At 27.9% G+C, this 13579-nt stretch overlaps 1 protein-coding gene across 1 annotated transcript in view; it reads left to right on the plus strand.

Annotated features, from left to right (window-relative positions):
• The window catches only part of BI-1 (Bax Inhibitor-1), a 39164-nt gene extending 25585 nt beyond the window's left edge, over positions 1-13579 (plus strand). Inside the window, exons 6-8 of the mRNA XM_087168528.1 lie at positions 2154-2254; positions 4476-4545; positions 13173-13579. Of these exons, the coding sequence (XP_087024654.1) occupies positions 2154-2254; positions 4476-4545; positions 13173-13196 (195 nt within the window). The 3' untranslated portion in view covers positions 13197-13579. The remainder of the gene's footprint in view (positions 1-2153; positions 2255-4475; positions 4546-13172) is intronic.

Genomic DNA, 13579 nt, shown 5'->3' on the forward strand with positions numbered 1-13579 from the left:
TTATGATTTGTATAGATGAATAAGAATAATCTTCTGTTATGTAATAAACTACGGTGTGACCTGTTTTTATCCTAGCATATTACCCCTAAAATTTTTTGAAAAAGTTCCTAAAATTACCCTAAAATTTTAAAAAACTTTGCTGCTACCCCTGAATGCATTTTTTTCTAAGCTCTGTTAAATATGCAATAAATTTCTTATTTATGTGCTCAGAATTCTAATGTTCGAAGCACTTGCCCTAGCAACAAACAATTATACACCGGCCCCAGTTGAGCTAAATATGGGTACTAAATATCTTGCTCCGAGGGACCAATATTTGGATGTCTAGATTTTTTAATATCGGCCCTATGCAGTGAATAATGATTATAAATATCTGGTGAATATGACAATTCCATTTGTTTTAAAGTTGCGGTAAAATATCTGGTGAATCTACCATAATATATGGCCCATATCGAGAAAATATCAGCCCATTGAGTCAAGATTCATGGTTATTGGTCCAAAGAAGTCATTTTGCTCTATAAAGACTCTAACCTGCTGCTGCTCCATCCCTGTGATTGTATTCATAATCCTGATTGCAAGCTCTGGCTTGACAAACCACAAAATATGCCCTTTTATGTTTTTAAATAAAGGCATACCTTGGCCCAATTCGGGCACAAAATGCATCATGCATCTAAGACCTAATAATGGGATGTCTAGATTTCCAAATATTGAACCTAAATTAGCTGATTAATGAATATAAAATATAGAGTGAATCTGACAATTCTATACAGGGCAGATATTTGTTTTAAAGTGGCAGTAAAATATCGTTTGAATCAGACAATTCTATATACGGCCAATATTAGAAAATTACTGCCCTTTGAACCCTTATTGATCCAAGATTCTTGAATATTAGTTGAATGAGGGCCTGAGTCATTTTGCTGCTAGGGTGTAATTGAACATTTTCATGGTGGATCAGCACTTCTTTTTGATTTATCAACAATGCTATAATTATTATAATTGATTTTATTATTAATACTATTGTAAACCTTACATAATATAGTATTTACAGTGCTGCAATATTCGTAAGTAAATCAGTCAAAAGTTGTGAGGTTTTTTTTATTGCTCACTTTAAAGGCAGTTAAACTCAATCTCCCAGACATGCACACGGCAACAACAGGGATTTTTCTACTTTCGAATTTCAGTCTTACTATCAAAAACTCTGATTTTTTAAAAGTTTTTTAATAAATATTTTGCTTTTTCTGAAAATTCAGCCGCTGAAATAAAGTAATTATATTTATTTTTAAAGATGAACAGAAAATTCAAACTACATAGCTGCCACCCTTTCTGCATTTTTACTTATTTGAACTATTTTCCCCACTTTTATGCACAAAAACTAAGATTTTCCCCGCCATTCCGGATAGCTCCTATTTTCGTTATCTAGACGCCGCAGCTTCTCACTTCACACGAATTTAACATTAAACATCGATTTTCGTATTTACCCGTTGCGCCTTGCGATTCTTATTTATGCAATTTAAATATCGTGCATTTCGATTCTTATTTACGAAATTTAAAAAACCTATATCGCAGTTTGTGTTCACACGATTTTAAAATCCTGTGTAGCGTTTCGTATTCACACAAGTTTAAAACTCAATGTTGTGAGTCAGTTATGCAGTTGTAAAAAGTTGCACCTTGCGATCCTTATTTGCGAGATTTAAAAACCCAATGTCGTGATTCATTTATGCAGTTGTACTTAACAACGATTTTCGTATTTATACGTGATTTAAAAATTAATCATTGGGTTTATTTTCACCTGATTTGAAAATTATTAATCTTGATTTGCATTTACGCTATCTAAAAATTACGCATCATGATTTGTATTTTTGCATTTTTGAAATCCTATATCTAGTTTTATATTCACGTAATATAAAAGCCACATCGGGATTTATATGTTCTCAATTTAAAATCAAATATTACAATACTTATTCACACTATTTTAAAATCATGCATGTGATTCATTTTCATACAATTTTACACTTTTGTCAAATTTTTGGATATAGCTTTTATATATGTATGTATTCTTGGATTTCCTCTTTTTTTGCTGTCTGACCACTCTCATCCTTGCAACTAAGATTTTAATTTGCAATGCTGTTTTTCACACAAGAAATTTTTATTTCCAGGCTCAGATTTACATTGGTTTACTGGTGATGTGTGCATTCATCGTATATGACACTCAAGTAATCATGGAGAAACGTCGCATGGGTGAAAAGGATTACATTTGGTGAGTATTTAAAAAAGACTTGTCAGGTGAAGTAAAGAAATAATTGTTATATTATTATAGTTTCTCACTGTAGTTTGATGTTTTCATCAATAAACTGAGAAATTTAAATCATAGTGTTTCTAGCCTATATGTTTCCATATCCATTGTATATGCAGCGTATTTAACGAAATTTGTCATGAAATGTCTTGATTTTAACTTTAAAAAATGTTAGGTCATGGATTTTGGTCGCAGAAAAATCTCCCCCCAATTTCAGTGTTTCAGATATCTGAATTTGTAACAAAATCCCCACTTACTCGCATTTTACTAAAATATAAACTGTTCTTTCAAAAATTGAAGGGAAGAACAACATTTCTAAAATGAATTAACTTCAGTGATTTCAGAATTTTTTTTATTTATTTTATGAATTTAAAATTATAGCTGAAGCAAGCCTCATTTTTTTTATTCCCAAATGAGAACAGAAACTGATGAACAAGAACAGAGTATCCACAATTCTGCTAAGGGGCATTGAGAGTGGTTAAGGGAGAATTAGTAAATTGTATTTTTGTCGGAGAGTAAGTCATTAAAATTTCTTGCAATTTGTCATGGATTTGAAAATTTAGCAGATGTTGAGATAAATTCCAAATTTTCTTCCCATTTTTAATGAGTTTTCAATATCTGTTAGTTCAACATTTCAATCACCTGAGTTAACTACTGAGCAATTTCTAATCAGTGGAGAGATTACTGCATGCATGGTGTTTTTAAAAAGTGTTTAAAGGTGCTTATTTTCGTTTTTTAAAAGCCCTTAAAGGTGCTTTTTTTTTTTATTGTGTGTTTTTAAAAAGTGCTTCATTTTCCCTTTTCTAAAAAGAGATTTTTTTCTTCACTTTCTCTACGTATTATGCAAAAGCGTGTTTTTCAAAATCGTTTTTTCAGTATTTTATTTTTTATCACACTGCTTTTGTCTGTTAGTTTCATTATTATACTGCTTTTCTTTATTTTGATTATAAAGAAATGATTTTCTAGAAAGTAGAAAAAAGATCATGGACGGTCATTAATTTTACCAGTGGTCAAAATTTGGCATGGATATTATTATGGATTTTAAACTTCAGTTCTTCTTTAGATCTGAAATTAGTAAATATATTTTTTCAAGCACTTTAAGTTTTGTACGTTTCTTTGTTCACTCTTTTTTTTTATGGTAACTTTAGAAATATAAAATAAGTATTATATATGCATATTATCTTTCGTGCGTATAGATTGAAGTGTTATAGGTTGGGTGGAACAAAATTCTGAATTTGTTCTTTACTTTTGCAGTGTTAGTTGTTAGATAGATTATTTAATGTTATTGCTTTTTACTTGTTCTGTAATTTATCTTTACCTTGACTGGTTTGCATACCAAGATTTAGATTAAAACCAATAAAATTTTTTCTTGTTAATAAGTTAAGAAATGCATCAGATCTTTTTAAAATATGGTTTTGTTTCCTTTCGGCAGAATTTTTTCAGGCTTTCTGCTACAAACCTCTCCAGTACTAATATCTCTCTGCAAGATACTTTTATTAATAACAAATATACTTGTTACTAATTTAAAGTAACAGAAGCGTAAACTTCAAGAGGGAAAAAATAATGTAATTTAATAGGTGATATTTTTTTTTCTAATATTATAAGCGATATTCTTGTTTTGGGAAGACATACTAATTATTTCCTTTTTTTGTAAGTCCTCATCAAATTGAAAAACAAATAGTAAAATCCCATTGCATTAACTACCTGGAAAAAAATCTACGGCGAACTGTTTAAAAGGGGGTTACAAATGTATGTTTTCATTTCAAGATTCAGTTGTTGTAATATCAGATTAAAAATATTGGATTTTAAAAACTGTGTGGAAATCAATAACAATAACTGCAAAAAAAAAAAAAAAAACAATGAATGAAAATTTCTGCAGAATGAAATAATTACAATCTTGTTTTTCCACTCCAATGTGCGAGAAAGGCATCTTTTGAATAAAATTCTGAAAATAAGATAAAATCTTTTGAAAATTTTTTTGGAAAAGAAAGTTTGAAATGTTTTACTTCCAAAAGGAAAAATCTTTCTTCAAGAATTCAGTAGCATCCTGCACATCCACAGGAGTTTTGTTAAAACTGTTATGAGTTTTTTTTTTTTTTTTTAAATTCAATCTATGTTTTAAATGTAAGAACCCTAAATTATTATAATACTTACATAAGTAATCCTCCTTGTATTTAAATTTTAGGCATTCAATCTGTTTGTTTATTGATCTTATTCAAGTATTCCGTTATCTTCTTGTCATTCTGACTGATAAAGTGAGTAATTCTTTAATTTGCTTGTGTTTATAATTCATTTATTTGTGTCACACTCCTAGAAAATGATACATTTCAACAACTTTGATTTTTTTTTTTTTCAGAAATTTTGTAACATTCTGTTTCATAGTGTTTTAGCGTAATATATGACTTAAGTTGGCAAAGTTTAGGACAAAATGGATTAATCCAGGGTTTAAACTGTCCTGTCTCTTAAAGTTTAATAATTTATATAAGTTAGTTAAAGTCATGAAGGAATTAAAAATTGAAAATAACAAGTTATGAAATTAAAACAATTAATCAAAGTTAAGATTAATAAAACAAGGTTAATCTTAAATGACTTAATGAAAGAATAATGCCTAAAACACTAACTTGAGACAATTGATTCATAACTTAAGTACATGATCTAATAAATACAATGAAAATTGTGTGTGTGTGGCAAGGCAAACCCACAAGAATGCATAAGGACTTGAAACAAATTAATATTTAAATGAATAGGGTAAAGTTAAAATTTATACGTTAAATTGCGTTGATGTAGGCCGAATAGTGGTGGTCCAGCGTTGTTGAACACCGAATAACCCAATAGGTTCATTGGGTCAAGATTTAGAAATAAGTTAATAAACAAGAACAATTAGTATGAATGATGCATATGAAAATATAAGGAAATAACATTCTTGTAAGTTTGAATATTATCTGTGCTGACTATTAAGTAAATTATGGCTACTCACCCTATATGACGATTACACCACGATCTGTAGCGATACACAATAACTATGGAAAACACATATAAAGAGTCATGTAAATTCATTTCTTTGGTAAATTCATTTATTTATCTCTTATGACTATCAGAGACAGAGAAGGTTCACCAACTAACAAACTTTGCATCAGCTCACATGAACATTTTTATTGTACTCAATTTATCTCGTAAAAGTAGCACAAATCTTCAACATAAAAGATACCCTTTTAGCAAGGTATATCGGCGTTTTCACATTACTAAAAACCACACCAAAATCTTGTCATTCAACAATCATGAAACAAGAGAGAGTGTGTCGTTTTTTTTCGTCATGCAACGCCTTAAGAAAACTCGGGGTCTCTCCTGAAAAGCCAATGAGGGAAAAAAGGGGTAGGACCCCTTAAACAAAAACCAATGAAGAAAAAAGTGGGCTGTGCAAAATTCAACCCCTCAAGAATCCATTGGCCGATAGAAGAAGCAAGCAAGCACCGGACAGTATGGCCAACACGTGATCACGACCCCCACGTGTGAACGGGAACGCGAGGTCAAAAGGCTAAAGGTTAAAATTAACGAATACCGTCCGGTTCGCAATTAAAAGTACACATGCTGTGTGAGAAAAAGGGAAAATGTCACGAGGTGAAGGGGACAAGACATAAAAAAACTTATATATCTATTTCTCACGGTTGACCAGCGAATGCAGCTGCAACGAAAAAAAAAGGGTCCAAAATCCTCCCACGCAGGTGTCAGCAGGGGTCCCATCCGAAGAGATTGCGAAGATTGTATCAAGTTACCCTTGGTAAAGGAAAAGACTGGGGAAAATTTCTTAAGGCAGTGCATGACTGAAAAAAGTAAAAAAACAGTAATAGACAATTATAGATAAATTACAATTGCATAATTAAAATATAAAACACAATAAATCTATAAAAGTTAATAATTAAAAAAATATGCAGTAAATAAACCTGTGCATTATAAATTGATAAATGATTTAAATATAAGCTGAACGTTAAATGAAGTTAAGAGCAATAACTCGTAAATAATAAATTAAGAGTTAAGATAATAAAAGTAAAGCCAATTAAGAAAACAAAATTAAAGCAAATTAAGAAAAAACAAAGTTAAAGCAAATATTAAAATAAACTTGTGATAATCAACATTATCACACTGTCCAAAACCTATTCACTCAAATTATGTCACAATTGTTTAAAAGAAATATTGTGAAAAAATATGTTAATTTTTGAACAAGAAACAGAATGAAGACAAGTTTTTGTTTTATTAAAAAAGTTTATTATTGTTTTTAATATTGCATTATTTATCCTTATGCAGAAACATAATTTATCAGTATTAAAAGCATATTTATTCGTATATAAAGGTATTCACTTTTGTTCAATGAATTGTGGAACTTCAAAAGTTCTAAATCTTTTCCTATTTTATTATTTTCCTTTAATAAGTTAAAACAATATGTATATAAAGTATCAAATTTTTATTATGTGTACAGTGGATATACTTATAGAATTTTTACTTTTTACCACTGTTCAAGGTTTTGGTCACTTAAAGACAGTAAAACACAAATGCTCTGTCCAAAACCCTGCTTTAGTTCTTTGTACACAATTCAGTATTTTGGATTGTTTAAAAGTGCAAGATAATTATTTGTTTAGGTTGGTTGTTATGAATGGCTACGATTCCGATAAAGTATGTATCTAAATCAGTGTTTTCCAAAGTGGTCCATATGGACCCCCAGGGGTCCGTGAAAAATAAAAACTGATTTAGGGGTCCCTGAACAACGTCAGGAAGACTGCGGGAGGTTTAATATAAAATAATAAAATTGTGATTGGTTTTTATTATTATGGAAATTAAGATAAATAAAATAGTAGCGATTTTTACGTCCTAAGTAAATTATACATAAAGGTGGGTGCTTATAATTATTAAGTGGTTTGTAACCAACAGAGTTCCCATGGTACTTGAAAAACCTTGAATTTTGGTGAAAAAATCAGGGCCCTGAAAAGTCCTTGAATTCTGCCATAGGGTACTTAAAAAGTGCTTTATTTTTCTGGAATTAAAATACTTATCTTTCTTACTAAAAAGCAGTAAAAAAATTTATAAATAATTTCAAACGAAAATTATAGAAATTCTAGTAGATGCAATTTTTATTGCTGAAGTGAAAAGAGGTTAAGGAAGGTACAAAATTTTTCACACCAGATTATTGTTCATCTCTGATGTTTAGAAAGCTGAAATTTCTACCAAATTTTAGTTTTTGTAGTCATAGTTTCTGAATGATAACTAGTGTTTCATTGATTTAGAAATATGTTCAATGTGTTAACTTCCTTATTATGACAGGTTAATTTTGCTATCCTATTTGTTTTTTTAATTTTTTTAATTTTTATAAGAAAGATCATTAACATTTAGTTTTTTACTGCTAATAAATGAAATTTAGTTCTAGATATCATGAATTATGAATAAAAATCGTGATTCACATTAAACTGATTTTTGATTTATGCATCGGAATTCATATAAAATGTTCTACGAATTGGCATTCAAATGAAAGTGATTAATGAAGCATATATCCAATGTTGCTTAATGATTTTCAAATTACTCATCAGGATTCGTATTAAGGTATTTTGAAAATCACACATCATGATTCAAATTAAAATGATTTATCAAACACACATTATGATTTCAATTAGTTATTTCTGAATTATGTAACATGATACGTATTTAAGTAATTTCAGAATCATGCATCACAATTCTCATTCAAGTAGTTTATATGGTATTAGAAGGATTGAAGAATTAACGCTTGCAATGCTCATCAAAGTGATTTATGAATTACGCATAGTTGTTCTAAATTAAGTAACTTTCGAGTCACAAATTACAATTTCCCTCGTACTCATCAATATTCACATGAAAATTATAAGCTAATCATGCAACAGAATTCGCTTAAATATTTGGTGGCCGAATACTTACTTTTTAAAAATTTCTCTTTTGATTGTAATTTTGATTTTAAATTAAAAATGAAATAAATATTAGCATTTGCTTTTTTAAACTTTCTATATTTTAAAAAAAAAATTAACTTGATGTATTTTTTGTAATATTTTAAATATTTTGATGCCAACAATAAGGCTTTCACAAATCTAAATAATTAATAATAGCATATTTTAACTAATTATACTTGTAATTTATATATTTTATTTAAAATAAGAACTCATTACTACTGTTAAATGTATTTTTAAATTTTTTTTTTTGCCAGAAAAATTATTAAAACCCAGAAAACTAAACTTATATGTCAATTTTTTAAAATCAAATATTCGGTGGCCAAATACTTACTTTTTAAAAATTTCTCTTTTGATTGTAATTTTGTAATTAAAGTAATTTTCAAATTTTAAATTAAAAATGAAATAAATATTAACAAAATTGCTTTTTTAATCTTTGTATATTTAAAAAACTTTTAACAACTTGATTTATTTTTTGTAATAATTTAAATATCTTGATTGCAATAACAAGGCAATATGGCTTTTATAAATCTAAATAATTAATAATAGCATATTCTAGTTATCGTTATACTTGTAATTTATATGCTATTTTATTCAAAATAAGAACTCATTACTGCTGTTAAATGTATTCTTAACTTTCTTTTTTGTCAGAAAAATTATTAAAACCCAGAAAATTAAGAACTTATAAAAAGTTTCACTTTTGAAATTTTAATTTTGTAATTAAATAATTTTCAAATTTGAAATTAAAAATGAAATAAATATATTAACATTTGTATAATTGTTTCTATATTTAAAAAAAAAATTAACAACTGGATGTATTTTTTGTAATATTGTTGGCATTAAAATATTTAAAATAAGGCTTTCACAAATCTAAATAATTAATAATAGCATATTTTAACTAATTATACTTGTAATTTATATATTTTATTTAAAATAAGAACTCATTACTACTGTTAAATGTATTTTTAAATTTATTTTTTTTTGCCAGAAAAATTATTAAAACCCAGAAAACTAAAAACTTATGTCAATTTTTTAAAATCAATTAACAGATTAATTTTCTTTAATTCAGGATGTTAAGTTATTTACATTAAAATATAAATATTCTTCACTTCTACTTACTACCCAGTGAAACATTTCTCCTACTTTCAAAGTTAACAAGCCCCTCATATTGTTTACTGTCCCCCATAATTCACAATGAGATAGCCCTTAGTAAGTGTCAAACAGGTCAGTAAGGGGGTCAAGCAGGTTTTATTGTGGAAAGTTTGTGACTCCCTACTGGTCAGTAAGCCTGAAGGAATGAAATTGTTTGTTGTGAAACCAGTTCTCCCAGTTCATTCTTTTGTTTTAAAAGTATTTTTGGAAACTATGGACATCGATTGTGCAGTTAACAACACAACAGCTACAGATGTTAGAATCGCTGAGGAGAAACCCTCTTCGTTTTGGGATTGCTTTACAGAAATAAAGCATTCGTCATTGCAGAACACGACAAATACAGAAGAAAATTCAATGGATAAATTATTGGAGGTAAATTCCTATTTTGATAAACCTCGAATAGGTAGGATGGAGTGTCCACTTAATTGGTGGAAAGCAAATGCTGAAAACTTTCCAAGACTTGCAAATTTAGCAAGAAAATATCTTTCAGTTCCTGCAAGTACAGTATACAGTGAGCGTTTATTTTCTGAAGCTGGCAATATATATGAAACCAAACAAAACAGACTTCTTCCTATAAATGCTGAAAAAATATTGTTCTTGCATCATAATTTCAGACTTTACAATGATAAATGATTTTTTATACCTGTAAACCATATATCTCATGTAGCTTGTTTCTCTAAGTATCAAGACATCCATTAAATGGATAACTAGTGTTTTACATTTATAATAAATAATTATATAATCATATATTTCTAGTGCATATTATTGATAAGTATATATTATTAAAGGAATCACAAATAAATTTTAATTGCCGATTCAGATAGTATTCACACTTCTATTTAGCAAACTATATATATTTGTATTTTAATGTAAAAGATTCCAATGCTTGGTTAAATACATATAATGATAAATTTGCAACAAGAAAATGTTTTTATTTATGTAACATTATTAAATACACTTATGTATTATACAACTTAAATTGAGTAAATTTTAGATTTTCTAATAATTAATGCAGTGAAATGTGACTCTTCATGATTAAATATATTTAAAAGCACATTTGATCACACATTATTTAAAAGCACATTAAAAATCTTTATTATTATGAATTTATTCATCCAAATATCTAATGATATTCATATTCAGCCGAATAACTTCTGTATTCGGCTAGACCGAATATTCGGCAAAAGGGCCGAATACCGAATAGTGGCTGAATATTCGTTACATCCCTAATTGTAATTTGCTAAATGTTTGGAAAGCGATGCGAACGGTGAAAGCTATACCCTTGACTAATATCATTTCTGTAGCTACTGAGGGTGCTCCGTCAATGGTAGGAGGTTTTCTGACTAACTTAAAACAAGCTGCAGCGAATGTATTTTCAGTACATTTGCCAAACTTAACGAAACTACTAGATGAACAATTAAATTTAATCAAAATTAAAATCTCAAAACTGCGTTTGTTGCAAAACTTTTTCTGTGTGAACAAAATTGGGAAGAGGATATTGTTCTCTCAGTTTCAGTGCCGTAATGAACCTCATCACAAAAAAGTAAAATAAATAAATGATTAGAAATTAGTGCCCACAAATATTGTGCCTGACATAAATACTCTTAAAATCTCATCACGTTCGTCCAAGTCATTAATTTTTTTATTTTATCAAAAGATATAATTTCAATAAGTAGTTCTTCAACAAAATGGTTTTTTTTTTTAATTTGTAATTTTTATACTGTACATATATGCAGTTTTTCACTTGTGGATCCGTGGGAAAGTTTTGACTCTAAAAAGGGATCCATGGGTCAAAAAAGTTTTGGAACCACTGATCTAAATAGTTTACAATGTCAAGGTAGTTAAAGGAAAAAAACTAGAAATTGAGTAAAAAGTATTCTGTTCCCTCCTAGCTTTTCACTTGTTTATTTTCATATGTTCTATATTTAAAAACTTATTTTTTTTTAAAGGAAAGCCAACCAAATTCAATCTGAAAGCAACATACTGACAACAGAATTACAGTCTGTTTACTGTTAAACATTTACTGCATGTACATATACGGGGTGACTATGTGCCATTTTTTGACATTTTCGTGTCATGTTTCCTCTAATTTTTCACCTATCAGGTTGAATATTTAATGCAACATAATTACACATCTTAGCTTTCAATTCACATATTAAAAATGATTCTAAGATGTCATGTATCAAAAAAAAAAATCATTTTCACAGAAAAATATTAAACTATACATTTAAATTTTTATATTAACGAATTATTTTGTTAATTATGAGTGAAACACTACTTAACTTTTAGAATACAAGATAATTTACACAATTAAACAAGAGATAGCTGTTGTTTAAAAACAATAAAATTTAACTGAGTTAAATTTATTAAGAACTTGTATTTTGCTTTCAGTTTTATGTGAAAAATTGATTATTAATATTGTTCTGAGTTTTTAATTAAATATTACTTTAAATTAAACTCTTTTGTGATTAAAACTGTTAAAAATAAAAATGCAACGAACTTTTAAATCAGCAATTCAAAATCTTGTTTAAGAAATAAACCATAAATCCAAGCAAATTTTGTTCAAAGAAAAACTAAAGAATAATTTATTTAGATATCACGTATCCAGGATTTTAGATGTCCTAAACTGGTTTTGGACAGGACATGTGGGCTTGACTGTCTTAAAGTGTCCAGGAACATTGGTAAACATCTTATGTGTAACCATTGTACGCATAATAATTACATAGATTAATATATATTTGATACTTTTTTTTACAATTTGCTTTAACTTAATTATAGGAAAAGATTTATAACTTTTGAAGCTGCATAATTCATTGAATAACTAAGTTTAAATACCTTTAAATATGAATTGATATGCTTTTAATACTGATAAATTGTGTTTTTGCATAAGAATATACAATGCAATATTAAAAATAATAACAAACTTTTTTTAATAAAACAAAAACTTGTCTTCATTTTGTTTCTTGTTTAAAAAATAACCTTTTATTTTTAAAATTGTGACATAATTTGAGTGAATAGGTTTTGGATAGGGCTGTTTAAACCGTGGATTAATCCATTCAGTCTTGTCAACTCTGGTGAATTGTAAAAATTATGCGTCACATTTGAATGTTTTAATGTTATATTTTATTAAAATATAAAATGTTTTTTTGGTGTTCTCAAAAAATTATGGTGTTCTTTCGAAAAATGAAAGAAAAAACATAAGAACGAATTATCTTTTAAGCTTCTGTGAAGGGAAAATAGAGCAGAAAAGTCAGGAGTGTTTCTTTCTGATGAACAAAAAAAGTATCTTTAGAATATACAGAAAAAAAGATTTTTTTTTTCAGCTATTTTATTGCTTCAACTCTTTCTTTACATTATTTTTTAAATTTAAAATCTATAAATATGAAGATGCCAAGTATAACAGTTTTGGTTATACCTATCATTTCAATGAATGAATGTTATTATAATGCTTTTTTAAATTTGTTGTGTTTTTGTCGGAGAAAATATTAACTTAGTTAAGTCATGAAAAATTCTTGGAATTAGTCTTGAAAAGTCATGGAATTGAAAATCTAAAGTGTAGCAGATACACACTGTATTTAGATTCTATGCTTATTTTATGTTGAAACCTACACACCTTGTTATGTCGGACTATTAAATTGATCCAAGCTAAGGCCTTTCTTCTGGGAGGTGATGGTCTTTGCGCACTTAATTAAATTTAGTTAGTCTATGTTAAGAAAAATGTGTTATCCTTGTATTAAAAAAAAATGTTTGTTTTTTTTTCCTTTCAGGAAAGCAACAAAAAGAAAAAGTAATCAGAAAAGGCCTTTTGAAAGCCCTTCTTATATATATATATTATATTATTTGGTAGCACTTTCATAGTTATGTATTTCAATCTATATTTAAAAAAAAATGTCATCTTTGAGTGTTATAATGAACTTTTTAATGTCTTGAAATCTTATATTATTTAGAGTTCTTTTTTTAATGAAGTGCACACTTGTATTTGGAATAAATAAAAAAAAAACCTACTGACGTGTCTGGTTTTTAATATATGTAATTATAGCTGTTGCATTCTGAATATTTGCTTCGACAATTTTTAAAACTATAAATGTGCTCAATGTTATGTTTACTTATAATTGTATCTGAGTATTTTTTTGGTCTTTGTATAAATTTATCAATAAAGTTATATTAATTTTTC

The sequence above is a fragment of the Parasteatoda tepidariorum genome, chromosome 7 (assembly GCF_982258835.1).
Source record: "Parasteatoda tepidariorum strain Cologne lab strain chromosome 7, Ptep-v5.0, whole genome shotgun sequence".
NCBI classification, from domain to species: Eukaryota; Metazoa; Arthropoda; class Arachnida; order Araneae; family Theridiidae; genus Parasteatoda; species Parasteatoda tepidariorum.